The sequence below is a fragment of the Giraffa tippelskirchi genome, chromosome 13, assembly GCF_054371585.1.
Source record: "Giraffa tippelskirchi isolate mGirTip1 chromosome 13, T2T-mGirTip1v1.2.pri, whole genome shotgun sequence".
Lineage (NCBI taxonomy): Eukaryota > Metazoa > Chordata > Mammalia > Artiodactyla > Giraffidae > Giraffa > Giraffa tippelskirchi.
In genome coordinates, this window is record NC_137287.1 from 73,606,520 (window position 1) to 73,619,274 (window position 12,755).

The window sequence follows — 12,755 nt, forward strand, 5'->3', positions numbered from 1 at the left end:
GCCAGGCTGCTGTGTCCCCATGGATTTTCCCAGGCAAGAATACTGGAACGGATAGCCATTCCCTCTTCCAGGGAATCTTCCCAACCCAGGGAATGAACCCAGGTCTCCCACATTGTAGGCAGATTCTTTACAGTCTGAGCCACCAGGGAAGCCTGGTCTTTGCTTAGAAAGGAAAAATGACTGTCCATACAGCTGGTCTGTGGCAACTGTCCCTAAGGAAGACAGTCTTCCCTTCTCACCTCACTCACCGGGCTGTCTTTAAAATTAACAATAAGTATGATTTCATTATGATCATAATTAGTATCTGAACTTCTTTCAAACAAAAGAGCCTAATTAAAAAATGGTATTAGTCCTGCTCTGTGACTTTTTTTAGTGGGGTGGAGTAGAAATTTACATTGAAGGTTTAAAAATCTGATCAAACGACACTGAAGAATTTCCAGACTGAAATAATAAAACAGTAATCTTAAGAGGGAAACTTTTCTCAAGTCAATGTAATAGGCACTTAAACCTAACACAAGCAAAACAGGGTTTTAAAAAATAATTTCAGTGAAATTATTTTTACCTATATATTTTAAGATACTCACTGCTATGTTGCCTTCTGGGAGTTTTGCTGGCTGATCTTTATAAGGCATCTTCTTAACTTCAAAGGATACCAGGGATGCAAGAGAATAGGGATCATTTTTCCTCTGAAATAAAAAATATTTATTTAAAATATATTCCATGTAAAACTTTTAAGTTATATTGGCAGTCATCCAGTTGTTTTCAATGTTTTCCAATTCCAAAGAAAAATTCCCTCCTTCTTTCTTCCTTTTCCCTCTCTTTTACTTTTTTTTGCTATCCATCTATCCATTCATGATCCATTCACTTATTCATCCATCCATCCCTCTGTTCATCATCCATCCATCCATCCAGTTATCTATCCATTATCCACTATCTATCTATCCATCATTCATTCATCCATCCATAAATCATCCATGCATCCGTCATCATCCATCTATCATCCATCACCTATCCATCCATCACCCATCCATTATCTGTCTAGACATCCATCCAACCATCCATCCAATCAATCATAATCTTATTTCTAAAGATAATCTATTTTATTACCAAAAGATTTGGCACAATAAGGTTAAAATAAAAACAGAAAATCAGACATCCTTAAAGGAGTAAGCACAAGTGCTCTTAATGAAGAATACAGTGGGGAGACATCGTGAATACAAATTCTTGTCTGATAGAACAAAATATTTTAGGAGAGAGACTGTTTCTAAGTTACAAAGAAATTAATCATATTTCTTCTCATAGACAACAAAGGTCTATCTAGTCAAAGCTATGGTTTTTCCAGTAGTCATGTATGGATGTGAGAGTTGGACTATAAAGAAAGCTGCTGCTGCTGCTAAGTCACTTCAGTCGTGTCCGACTCTGTGCGACCCCATGGACTACAGCCTACCAGGCTCCTCCATCCATGGGATTTTCCAGGCAAGAGTACTGGAGTGGGTTGCCATTGCCTTCTCCTAAAGAAAGCTGAGGGCCGAAGAACTGATGCTTATGAACTGTGGTACTGGAGAAGACTCTTAACAGTCCTTTAGACTGCAAGGAGATCCAACCAGTCCATCCTAAAGGAAATCAGTCCTGAATATTCATTGGAAGGACTGATGCTGAAACTCCAATACTTTGGCAACCTGATGCAAAGAACTGACTCATTGGAAAAGACCCTCATGCTGGGAAAGATTGAAGGCAGGAGGAGAAGAGGACAACAGAGGATGAGATGGTTGGACAGCATCACTAACTCGATGGACATGAGTTTGAGCAAGCTCCAAGAGTTGGTGGTAGACAGGGAGGCCTGGCATGCTGCAGTCCATGGAGTAGAAAAGAGTCAGACATGACTGAGTGACTGAACTGAACTGAACTTTCTCTTATACAGAAGACCCAGAGCAGGAGCTCTCAGATACTGCTGGCACTATTAGGATGTGGGGTTGGTTAAAGAACTGTCCTGTGCACTGTAGGATGTTTAGCAGCATCCCTGGTATCTACCCACTAGATGCCAGTAACAGCCCTCACCCAGTTGTAACAATCAAAAATGTCTCCAATTAACTGCCAAGGTCTTCTGGGGAGCAAAATTCCCCCAGTTAAGAACCACTGACCTAGAGCTGTATGGTGTTTTTGACAGAACATTTCAGCAAGTTCTTTTGTTTAATTGGTTCTCATATTAACTGTTGATTAAGGTCAATGCCGAAGAATGCTCAAACTAGCGCACAATTGCGCTCATCTCACTAGCAAAGTAATGCTCAAAATTCTCCAAGCCAGGCCTCACCAGTACGTGAGCCATGAACTTTCAGATGTTCAAGCTGGATTTAGAAAAGACAGAGGAACCAGAGATCAAATTGCCAACATCTGTTGGATCATTGAAAAAGCAAGAGAGTTCCAGAAAAAAATCTACTTCTGCTTTATTCACTATGCCAAAGCCTTTGACTGTGTGGATCACAATAAACTGTGGAAAATTCTGAAAGAGATGGGAATACCTGACCACCTTACCTGCCTCCTGAGAAATCTGTATGCAGGTCAAGAAGCAACAGTTAGAACCGGACATGAAACAACAGACTGGTTCCAACTAGGAAAAGGAGTATGTCAAGGCTGTATATTGTCACCCTGCTTATTTAATTTATATGCAGAGTACATCATGAGAAATGCTGGATTGGATGAAGCACAAGCTGGAATCAAGATGCTGGGAGAAATATCAATAACCTCAGATATGCAGATGACACCACCCTTATGGCAGAAAGCGGAGAAGAACTAAAGAGCCTCTTGATGAAAGTGAAAGAGGAGAGTGATAAAGTTGGCTTAAAACTCAACATTCAGAAAACCAAGATCATGGCATCTGGTCCCATCACTTCATGGCAAATAGATGGGGAAACAGTGAGAGACTTATTTTGGGGGGCTCCAAAATCACTGCAGATGGTAACTGCAGCCATGAAATTAAAAGATGCTTGCTCCTTGGAAGAAAAGCTATGATTAAATAGACAGCATATTAAAAAGTAGAGACATTACTTTGCCAACAAAGGTCTGTCTAGTCAAAGCTATGGTTTTGCCAGTAGTTGTGTATGGATGTGAGAGTTGGACTATAAAGAAAGCTAAGTGCAGAAGAACTGATGCTTTTGAACTGTGGTGTTGGAGAAGACTCTTGAGAGTCCCTTGGACAGCAAGGGGATCAAACCAGTCAATCCTAAAGGAAATCAGTCCTGAATATTCATTGAAAGGACTGATGCTGAAGCTGAAACTCCAATACTTTGGCCACCTGATGTGAAGAACTGACTCATTGGAAAAGACCCTGATGCTGGGAAAGATTGAAGACGGGAGGAGAAGGGGATGACAGAGGATGAGATGGTTGGATGACATCACCAACTCAATAGACATGAGTTTGAGTAAGCTCTGGGAGTTGGTGGTGGACAGGGAGGCTTGGCATGCTACAGTCCATGGGGTCACAAAGGTCAGACACAACTGAGCGACTGAACTGAACTGAAAGTCAAAGGAGAGTTCAGTTCAGTTCAGTCGCTCAGTCGTGTCCGACTCTTTGCGACCTCAGGAATCGCAGCATGCCAGGCCTCCCTGTCCATCACCAGCTGCCAGAGTTTACCCAAACCCATGTCCATCGAGTCGGTGATGCCATCCAACCATCTCATCCTCTGTTGTCCCCTTCTCCTCCTGCCCCCAATCCTTCCCAGCATCAGGGTCTTTTCCAATGAGTCAACTCTTCACATGAGGTGGCCAAAGTATTGGAGTTTCAGCTTCAACATCAGTCCTTCCAATGAAAAACCAGGACTGATCTCCTTTAGGATGGACTGGTTGGATCTCCTTGCAGTCCAAGGGACTCTCAAGAGTCTTCTCCAACACCACAGTTCAAAAGCATCAATTCTTCGGCGCTCAGCTTTCTTCACTATCCAACTCTCACATCCATACATGACCACTGGAAAAGCCATAGCCTTGACTAGATAGATGGACCTTTGTTGGCAAAGTAATGTCTCTGCTTTTAAATATGCTATCTAGGTTGGTCATAACCTTCCTTCCAAGGAGTATGCGTCTTTTAATTTCATGGCTGCAATCACCATCAGCAGTGATTTTGGAGCCCAAAAAAGTAAAGTCTGATACTGTTTCCACTGTTTCCCCATCTATTTCCCATGAAGTGATGGGACCAGTTGCGAACTTAAGCTTCTGTGATTTTCCTCTATTTAGCTTGAGACAGTGATGCAGTCTAACATCCCTTGAGACATGCAGTGGGATGTAGCTGGCTCACAATGGCTCTTGTGAATACAACACTAAAATTTGAAGATCTTTGAGTAACCATTGTTAAACAGAGCCACTATTAAAACAAATTATATATACATGTAAACTTAATTAAATTGTATTTCTAAAAAGATAATAAACACTCAAACTTCAGTACTGAGTAATAATTTTTTTGCATTTTACTGTTATCTATGCTCTTGATGGGCTTCCCAGGTGGCACTAGTGCAGGAGACATAAGAGTCGCAGGTTCAATCCCTGAGCCAGGAAGATCCCCTGGAAAAGGCCATGACAACCCACTCCAATATTCTTGCCTGGAGAATTCCATGGACAGAGGAGTCTGGAGGACTACAGTCCATGGGGTCGCAAAGAGTTGGACATGACTAAAGCGACTTAGAACACATGCACACACATGCTCTTGAGATTATTTAGCTCTACTGTATCCGTAGGGAAAACACTATAGGATGGTGTGCTGCTCTGCATCTCTGGCCAACTCCATCCTCTGTGACATCATGTAGCAGCTTGAAGTTGACCATAATGGGGATAGTTACATCATAGGAATCAGCAAGTGCTACATATCAAAGTTTTTTTCCTCCTAGAAAGTGGTTTATTAAACATTTTCACCATCTAGAATCCAGTGTTGGGTTTCTTGAGGCCAATTCAGCAGGTTGTATTGTAATAATTCACATATTTTTACAAGGTATTTTTGCCCCTGTGGTTGAATTTTTCCTCCCTTCAATAAATCCCATTTCTTCTATGTGATAAGAACAAGTTAGAGTATGCAAAACTTTTATATTTACTTAAAGTCACTACATCTTTGGCCTTTTTGTTTTCTTTTCCTATCCTGACACTCTAGGGTAAGGAACTTTGTTCATTTGGAAAAATTCTTTTTTGGTTGTTATTTTTTCTATGTTCTCTTATCTCCTGGCGTTTCCATTTTAATTGAAAGCTGGAGTTTTGTTTGTGTGAGAAGTGTTCTTTTAAAATTTAAAAATTCTCGCTCATAAAATCTTGTGTATACTTGGTGTTTTAAATCTGCTTTTGTGACTACCCTGGCTGGTAGACACAGAAGAAACTTGACAAACGCCAGTAATGAGATTCTGTGCATAAGGGTTACAACCCCATACTCCCACGTGAATCCAGGCTCCCAAATCTTCAAAGAGTAAATTTTCTTTCGTCTCCAAATTCAATATTAAAAAACACGGATAGAAAATAACTCCCTTGCTCTTGAAGTAATATCTTTGGGAAACAAATCATGGGAAAACTTATCTCTGAATCAACTCTAGATGGAAAGTTTTTCTCCAACATGATTCTGCATTTATGAACATGGAAATTTCTTAATGAATAACAAACGTACTTATTAACAAAACAGAAATAGAGTCACACATGTAGAAAACAAACTTCCTTGTCAGGAAGTAAAGGGGTATTGTTGCTGTTGCTGTTGCTGTTTAGTTGCTAAGTTTTAACAACAAATGTAAAGGGGTGGGCAAGGGATAGATTGGAAGATTGGGACTGACATACACACATTACTATATATAAAATAGATAACTCATAAGGACAAGGAACGCTACTCAATACTCTGTAATGACCGATATGGGAAAAGAATCTGAAAAAGAGTAAATATGTGTATTTTGTATAACTGATTCACTTTGCTGTGCAGTAGAAACTAGCAAAACATTACACATCGGCTACCCTCCAATAGAGATTTCAAAAGAGAGGTGGGATTTGAAGTCTAGAATGTGGGGAAACATGTCTCTCTGTGGTGGTCTTCTCTCCTCCCTTTATCCTCTCTGCTCTTGACCAGCTTGACTCCTCCCCACATTTCCACTCATCACCACCATTTCCGATGGCTCAAAAGCCACTGTGCTTTGCTGAACCTCAGAAACATCTGGGATCAGGCCTACAGATTGTGATTCAGAATGTCTGCAATAAGACTATAGATGCCCTATATTGTTTGGAATTTCCACATTGTTGTTTAGCTTTTTATCTTTCTTGATTACTTTCTTCCACCAAGATTATAGAAAACTAAAAGGCATAGAGCATGGAATATGAAGCTTATACCTTCCATAGCACCTAGAACAGCATGCCCAGGAGGGTTTCATCAATCCTCCTTGACTGACAGTGTGAATGGATGGTGAACGAACACATCTAATAGTTGGGTTATTCAATGGTTATCCCATATCCACCCATTTGATTAATGTTGTTGCTGTTCAGTCAGTAAGTCATGTCTGACTCTTTGTGATCCATAGACTGCAGCACATCAGGCTTCCCTGTCCTTCATTATCTCCTGGAGTTTGCTCAAACTTATGTCCTTTGAGTTGACAATGCTATCGAACTATCTCATCCTCTGTCACCAGATTCTCCTTTTGCCTTCAATCTTTCCCAGCATCAGGGTCTTTTCCAATGAGTCGGCTCCTCACATCAGGTGGCCAAAATATTGGAGCATCAGCATCAGTCCTTCCAATGAATATTCAGGGTTAATTTCCTTTAAGATTGATTGGTTTGATCTCCTTGCTGTCCAAGGGGCTCTTGAGAGTCTTCTCCAGCATTATAATTCGAAAACATTAATTCTTTAGCACTCAGCCTTTTTTATGGCTCAACTCTCACATCCATACATGACTACTGGAAAACCATAGCTTTGACTATAAGGACCTTTGTTGGCAAATGTCTCTGCTTTTAATATGCTGTCTAGGTTTGTCATAATTTTTCTTTCAAGGAGCAAGCATATTTTAATTTCCTGGCTGCAGTTACCATCCACAGTGACTCTGAAGCCCAAGAAAATAAAATCTGTCACCTATTTGATAGCATCTTATAAAAAGTTTAATTCTTTCAATTATTGAATTGGACCTCTGCTCCTATTGATGAGATTAAGAAGTTCAGGAAGTTGTAAGAGAAGGCTGTAATGTAAGATGAAGGCTGTTGTTCATGACAAGGAGCTGTGGACATGATCTCACCTCTGCTACCTAATTCATTGATGCAAAAGGGCACTGTCTGGGACCTGAACAGGTCTAGTGGTAGGCAACAGCCTATAAACAATGCAATTCATTGTTCTTTATTCATCTGTTCTTTATTTTAAATGATTCTCCACAAGCAGCATTTCTTCCAGTTTCTGTAGAAAAAATTTTTTCTCATTTTTCCAAGATGCTCTGGAGCCCTTGGGAAATGGGAAACATGAGTTATTATGCTGTGATTGGCTGGATTGGCACCAAAGGTATAGGAGTCCTCTGTCTGCAAGTCAAAAACCTGGCACAGGTAAGTATTTAATTTATGAAAAACAATCATGAGCAGAGTCCTTTTATTGATTTCATGTTCAAAGTTGAATGCTTTCAGCCATACTCTTTACATAACAATGATATTATTCTTATGTTAAAAACTCGTCTCTTTTTTGTGGCAATCTACTCCTGTAAGAGCCATCATTGCCATATTGTAGCCAAGTTAGGATTGAAAAAGCAGCTGGAGTTAATATCCATTGACGATATGTTGAATTTTCAACCTGCCCCAGGTAGCAACTAATCCTTAGAGAATGCCCCATCCTTCTGACATTGCCATGTCATTAATTTTTTATATTTATTTTTATCTATATATTTATTTGGCTGCACTGGGTCTTAGTTGTGGCATGTGGGATTTTTTTTTTTTTTTTTTGCTTAGGCATGAGAACTCTTAGCTGCATCATGTGTGATCTAATTCCTTGACCAGGGATTGAACCCAGGCCTCCTGTGTTAGGAGTGAGGAGTCTTAGTCACTGGACCATCAGGCAGTTCCCTGCCACATCATTTAAACTGTGGTTTGCAGCCCACCGCTGCCTCAGTTATGTACTAGTGCACAATGATTGGCTTATGGCCACGGTACTAGTAAAAAAGACAGAGTTGGAAACAAAGAGAGTAGGGAGTGAGGCTTTTGAGTTGAGTTGAATGGAGAGTGAGGATGGCCGGGACCATCAAGAATTTCCCCCACTCCCACCTTCCCTGCTGCTTAATTCCTTCTCGAGAATTATTTGTAACCACACATCCATTTTATAAAGCATTTGTTTAAATATTCAACATCTCCCAGAAACAAAGCCGTGTGGGACAACAAAACCTAAATAATTATTGGTCAAACTTTAAGCTCTTAAAGAGGTCGCTCTTTCAAGCAACAATCACAGCACAGGGCATCATTTAGAATTGAAGAAAATATTTTTTCTGACCAGTATGCATGTTTATTCTTGGGTTTCTCTGGTGGCTCAGGCAGTAAAGAATCCGTCAGTAATGCGAGAGACCTGGTTTCAATCCCTGGGTTGAGAAGATCACCTGAAGAAGGCAATGGCAACCCATTCCAGTATTCTTGCCTGAAGAATCCCCATGGACAGAGGAGCCTGGTGGTCTACAGTCCGTGGGGTCACAAAGAGTTGGACATGACTGAGTGACTAAGCACATGCATGTTTACCATGCGGGCAAAACCAAAAATAATGCAGCAAATCATATCAGCTGAGAATTGTCAACTTTCTCCCCTGGGTTAGGAAGGCAGAAAATGTTTGCCTCCTTCTGGGTTAGACTTCCAGGATCTAGTATGTTCTTTGACCAGCAGGTGGGGGGCAACTTGCAGTAATGCTCTCCTCTCTGGCCATCAGCCTCAGACTGGAATAAGCAGAAACTGTGGGAGTATAGAAGTCTGGGCTCCAGCTGTGAGTAGACATGAAAGTGTTAACTTTGATCTGGCAAAACCTCAGAATGTCCCTGAAGGTTGTTCTGGTCTGACTCTACTTGTGCTAAATAGTTATTGTTTAGAAAATCCCTCAGTTGCTATTGATTTCTTCCGCATCCACTGGGTCTTCAACAGGTAGATAAAGATGCAATTTTCTTTTCTTTTTTAACTTCTATATATGGTGGAAGTACTTTGTGTACAACTTTTTTATTATTTATTTTTGGCTGTGCTGGTTCTTCTTGGCTGTATGTGGGCTTTCTGTTTCATAGATAAGTTCATTTGTGTCATATTTTAGATTCCACATGTAAGGGACATATGGTATTTGCCTTCCTTAGAGAGGCAATTTTCACTCCACAGGTCTTCTACTGGAATAGCATGTCATGCACAGAACTGATGGATGTCATCTAGGATAGTCATTACCCCCTTGACCATAGGGTCGTAATGATTTTAGTCCTGCTTTATTAGAGAGTATGCTTCTTCATTTCAGTAGGATGTGATGCCCAAAGTAATACAAGGGGTAGATGGTTATCATTCACATTGTGTGGGCTTGGGAATTCAGTAACACCCATGTTTCACAACTCTTAGATAAAAAGTAATGGCCAAAAAACCAGAATGGCAATGAGCAAATTGTTCGCGTCCAAGTGGTACCTGAAGCAGTGCTTGGCACATAGTTGGCAGTCGGCACTTCATAAATATTTGCTGAATGAATGAATAAATAATGGTTTAACAACAACAACAGAAAGACACTGTGCACTGGTCTTTTCTTTAGGTCACTTGTTCAAAGCTGGAGATGATTTTGCCCCCAGGGGACATTGGCAATGTCTGGAGACATTTTTTGTTGTCACAACTGGGCTGAAGGTTTTTACTGGCATGTAGAGGGCAGGGGCCTGGGATGCTGATAAACATCCTGCCATGCCCAGGACCACTCCTCACAACAAAGAATTATCTGAATCAGAATATTAATAGTGCTGAGTTTGAGTTTGATAATCCTGCCTTAGGTCTCTTTCTAAAAAAAAGGTTTCATAAAAACATTTTTAAAAATACCTTTAATTTTCCTCCTGTTTATTATAGAAACAAAATTATATAAATTTATAAGACTACAGAAACATTCTGAATCATAGAAAACATAAGAATCTGGAGCTACAAAATTCTGTATTTTTAACTAGATTCAAAAGGATTTACCATTGGATTTTTCTATGGTGCAATGAGCCAAATGAAGTTTTCAGTAGTTAAAATAGGGGCAAGAGTGCATAGATTTGGTAGGGTTTTTAATTTAACTCCCCCCACCCAGATCCTCCCCAAACAACAAGGTCACAACACAATAGTATCATTTAAATAAATAGCTCCTTCCACATGGAAAAAATTAATCTGCTTAGTGTAAAAGAGATTTTAAACCTTTAAAATGCACATAATCAATTAGTCATCTCTAGAAGTGTGAGATGCTATAGTCCAGACAAGCCAAAGCAGTGAGGAGTCTACAAATCAATGTATCTGACACTTTACTGAGAAGCTTGTCTACCTGAAGCCCAGGATGTGATATCACCAGACAAGAAAGACTTAGGACAGTATCTCTTTCCCTTTCTAAGTTGATTATATTTTAATTTTTCTGAGCATATGGCTTGAATTATGTTCTTGTACTCACCATCATTTCATTAACTACTATCTACCAGGGAACTACTAGACAGTGGTGAGTTAAATAGATCTGTTTAAATGTAAGTCACTATTTGAAGGACTCAGGGACTCAGGATATTTAAACTATCTTCACCCAACATACCACACATGCACACACACACAATGCAGTATCGTTTAGTCATAAAAAAGAAAGAAATCTTGCCTTTTGCAACACCAACGATGGACCCTGAGAACATTATGTTAAGTGAGATAAGTCAGGCAAAAAAAACAGGGTATGATCCCACTTACGTGTGAAATCTAAAAAAAAAGCCAAACTTAAAGAAGTAGAGAACAATGGTTATCAGGGTCTGTGGGTCGGGGAAATGGAGAGATGATGTTTAAGGTACAAACTTGCAATTAGTGCATCAGTTAGTCCTGGAGATCTAATGCGCAACATAGCAATTCTAGTCAACAACACTGTAGTGTAGACCAAAGCTGTTAACAGATTAGATCATAAAAGTTCTCAACATACACACACACAAGGTAATTATGTGAGGGGACAGAGGGATTAGCTAACCTTACTGTGATAAACATTTCACAATATATAGGATCAAATCATCATGTTGTATACCTTAAGCTTACATAGTTTACATGTCAATAAGATCTCAACAAATCTGGAAAAGTATCAACTTCATGTAGTGGGAAAGATGACCGGCTGTTCTTGGCTCAATTCCTCCACAGAAATTTCTTTAAAATTTTTTAAACATTAAAGAAGTAGACTTTTAAAAAATTTAAAAACTAATCTAAAAATTAAAAAATTTAATGGAAAAAAATTGAAAATTAAAACACTTTAGAAGTTAAAACATTTAAAAATCTTTTTAAAAAATGCTTCCCTCTGAGCTTTTGAGAAGAGGTTTCCTGTGAGTGGCACATCAGTGCTTCGGGGACTTCTCACCTGGAGAAATGTCTTGGCCCATAGCCGCGACCTGACTTTCAGGACGGCGCTTTCTCCTCCTCCTAGTCGTCCCACTGCACAGGAGATTCGTAAGCACTCAATGTTTGTACAATTCTGCAAAAAACAACAGCAGCAGTGGTGAATCAGTGTCTTTAAATCTCGGTAGAGAATCAACAGGAGACTCAGATTATTTGCATTCTGTTTCCTCAGAAGTCGTTGGTTAATCCATAAACTTTTTTTTTAATTAGTTTATTTTCTATTTTTTAACTTTACAATATTGTATTGGTTTTGCCATACATTGACATGAATCCACCATGGGTGTACATGTGTTCCCCTTCCAGAACCCCCCTTCCACCTCCCTCCCCATCCCATCCCTCCGGGTCATCCCGGTGCACCAGCCCCGAGCACCCTGTATCATGCATTGAACCTGGACTGATGATTCGTTTCACATAAACTTTAAATAAAGAACAAATGCACTGAAACGATAAGGAAAAAACACGGTTTGGTAGGAAAGACGTATCCACATTGGTGGTAATGTAGAGCTAAAACGGATCATAAAATACAACGTGAAATTTAAGTTCTGTTCTAAGAACTTCAAAACAATCTTTCCACAATAGTGATTGAACTGCTCCATTTCATTTTCTCAGAACTCGGGAAGATATTACTTATAGACAGTCACAGCACCTGACCCTGAACTAAGCAAATCCTGAAACAGCTTCAGAGGAAGCTGTCCATATTATCAATGGACATATTACCATGAGTCCATGAGTCCATATTATCTCAGAGACCTAGTGATATTAACCATTGAGAAGTATTTGTTCCATAACGGTCTTCTGGCTAAATTACTTTCTAGTTATGAAGCAGAATCTTCTGCAAGTTCCAGTCATTAAGCTGGTATTTATTTATTTTTAATAATTTTTATTGGAGTATAGTTGACTTACAATGTTGTGTTAGTTTCTGCTGTACATCAAAGTGAATGGGGAATTGGTTTTTCTGTATAAGTTGAGTGCATGCTCAGAAGAGTGGAGAGAAGGATGTTTGGGAGTTGAGTGGGCAGATGGAAAGGAGGTAAAGAATGGTGGCATATCGTAAAGTTAAAAAATAGATAAACTAATTTAAAATTTAAAAAAATGCAAAAAAAAATAGATAAATAAACTAATTAAAAAAAAAAAAGAATCATCCTATTTGTGCTTAGAAGTTTCCATTTGATTCAGAAAGTCCAGAGGAAGCCTGT

General features: G+C 39.5%; 1 protein-coding gene across 4 annotated transcripts in view; it reads right to left on the reverse strand.

Moving 5' to 3' along the window:
* Window positions 1–12,755, reverse strand: part of ITGA8 (integrin subunit alpha 8) — a 191,190-nt gene that overhangs the window by 14,672 nt on the left and 163,763 nt on the right. For all 4 annotated transcript variants that reach the window (XM_081553589.1, XM_081553591.1, XM_081553587.1 and 1 more), the window contains 2 exons: window positions 11,522–11,635; window positions 585–686 (listed from right to left, as the gene is read on the reverse strand). In XM_081553589.1, coding sequence (XP_081409715.1) covers window positions 585–686; window positions 11,522–11,635 — 216 coding nt within the window. The remainder of the gene's footprint in view (window positions 1–584; window positions 687–11,521; window positions 11,636–12,755) is intronic.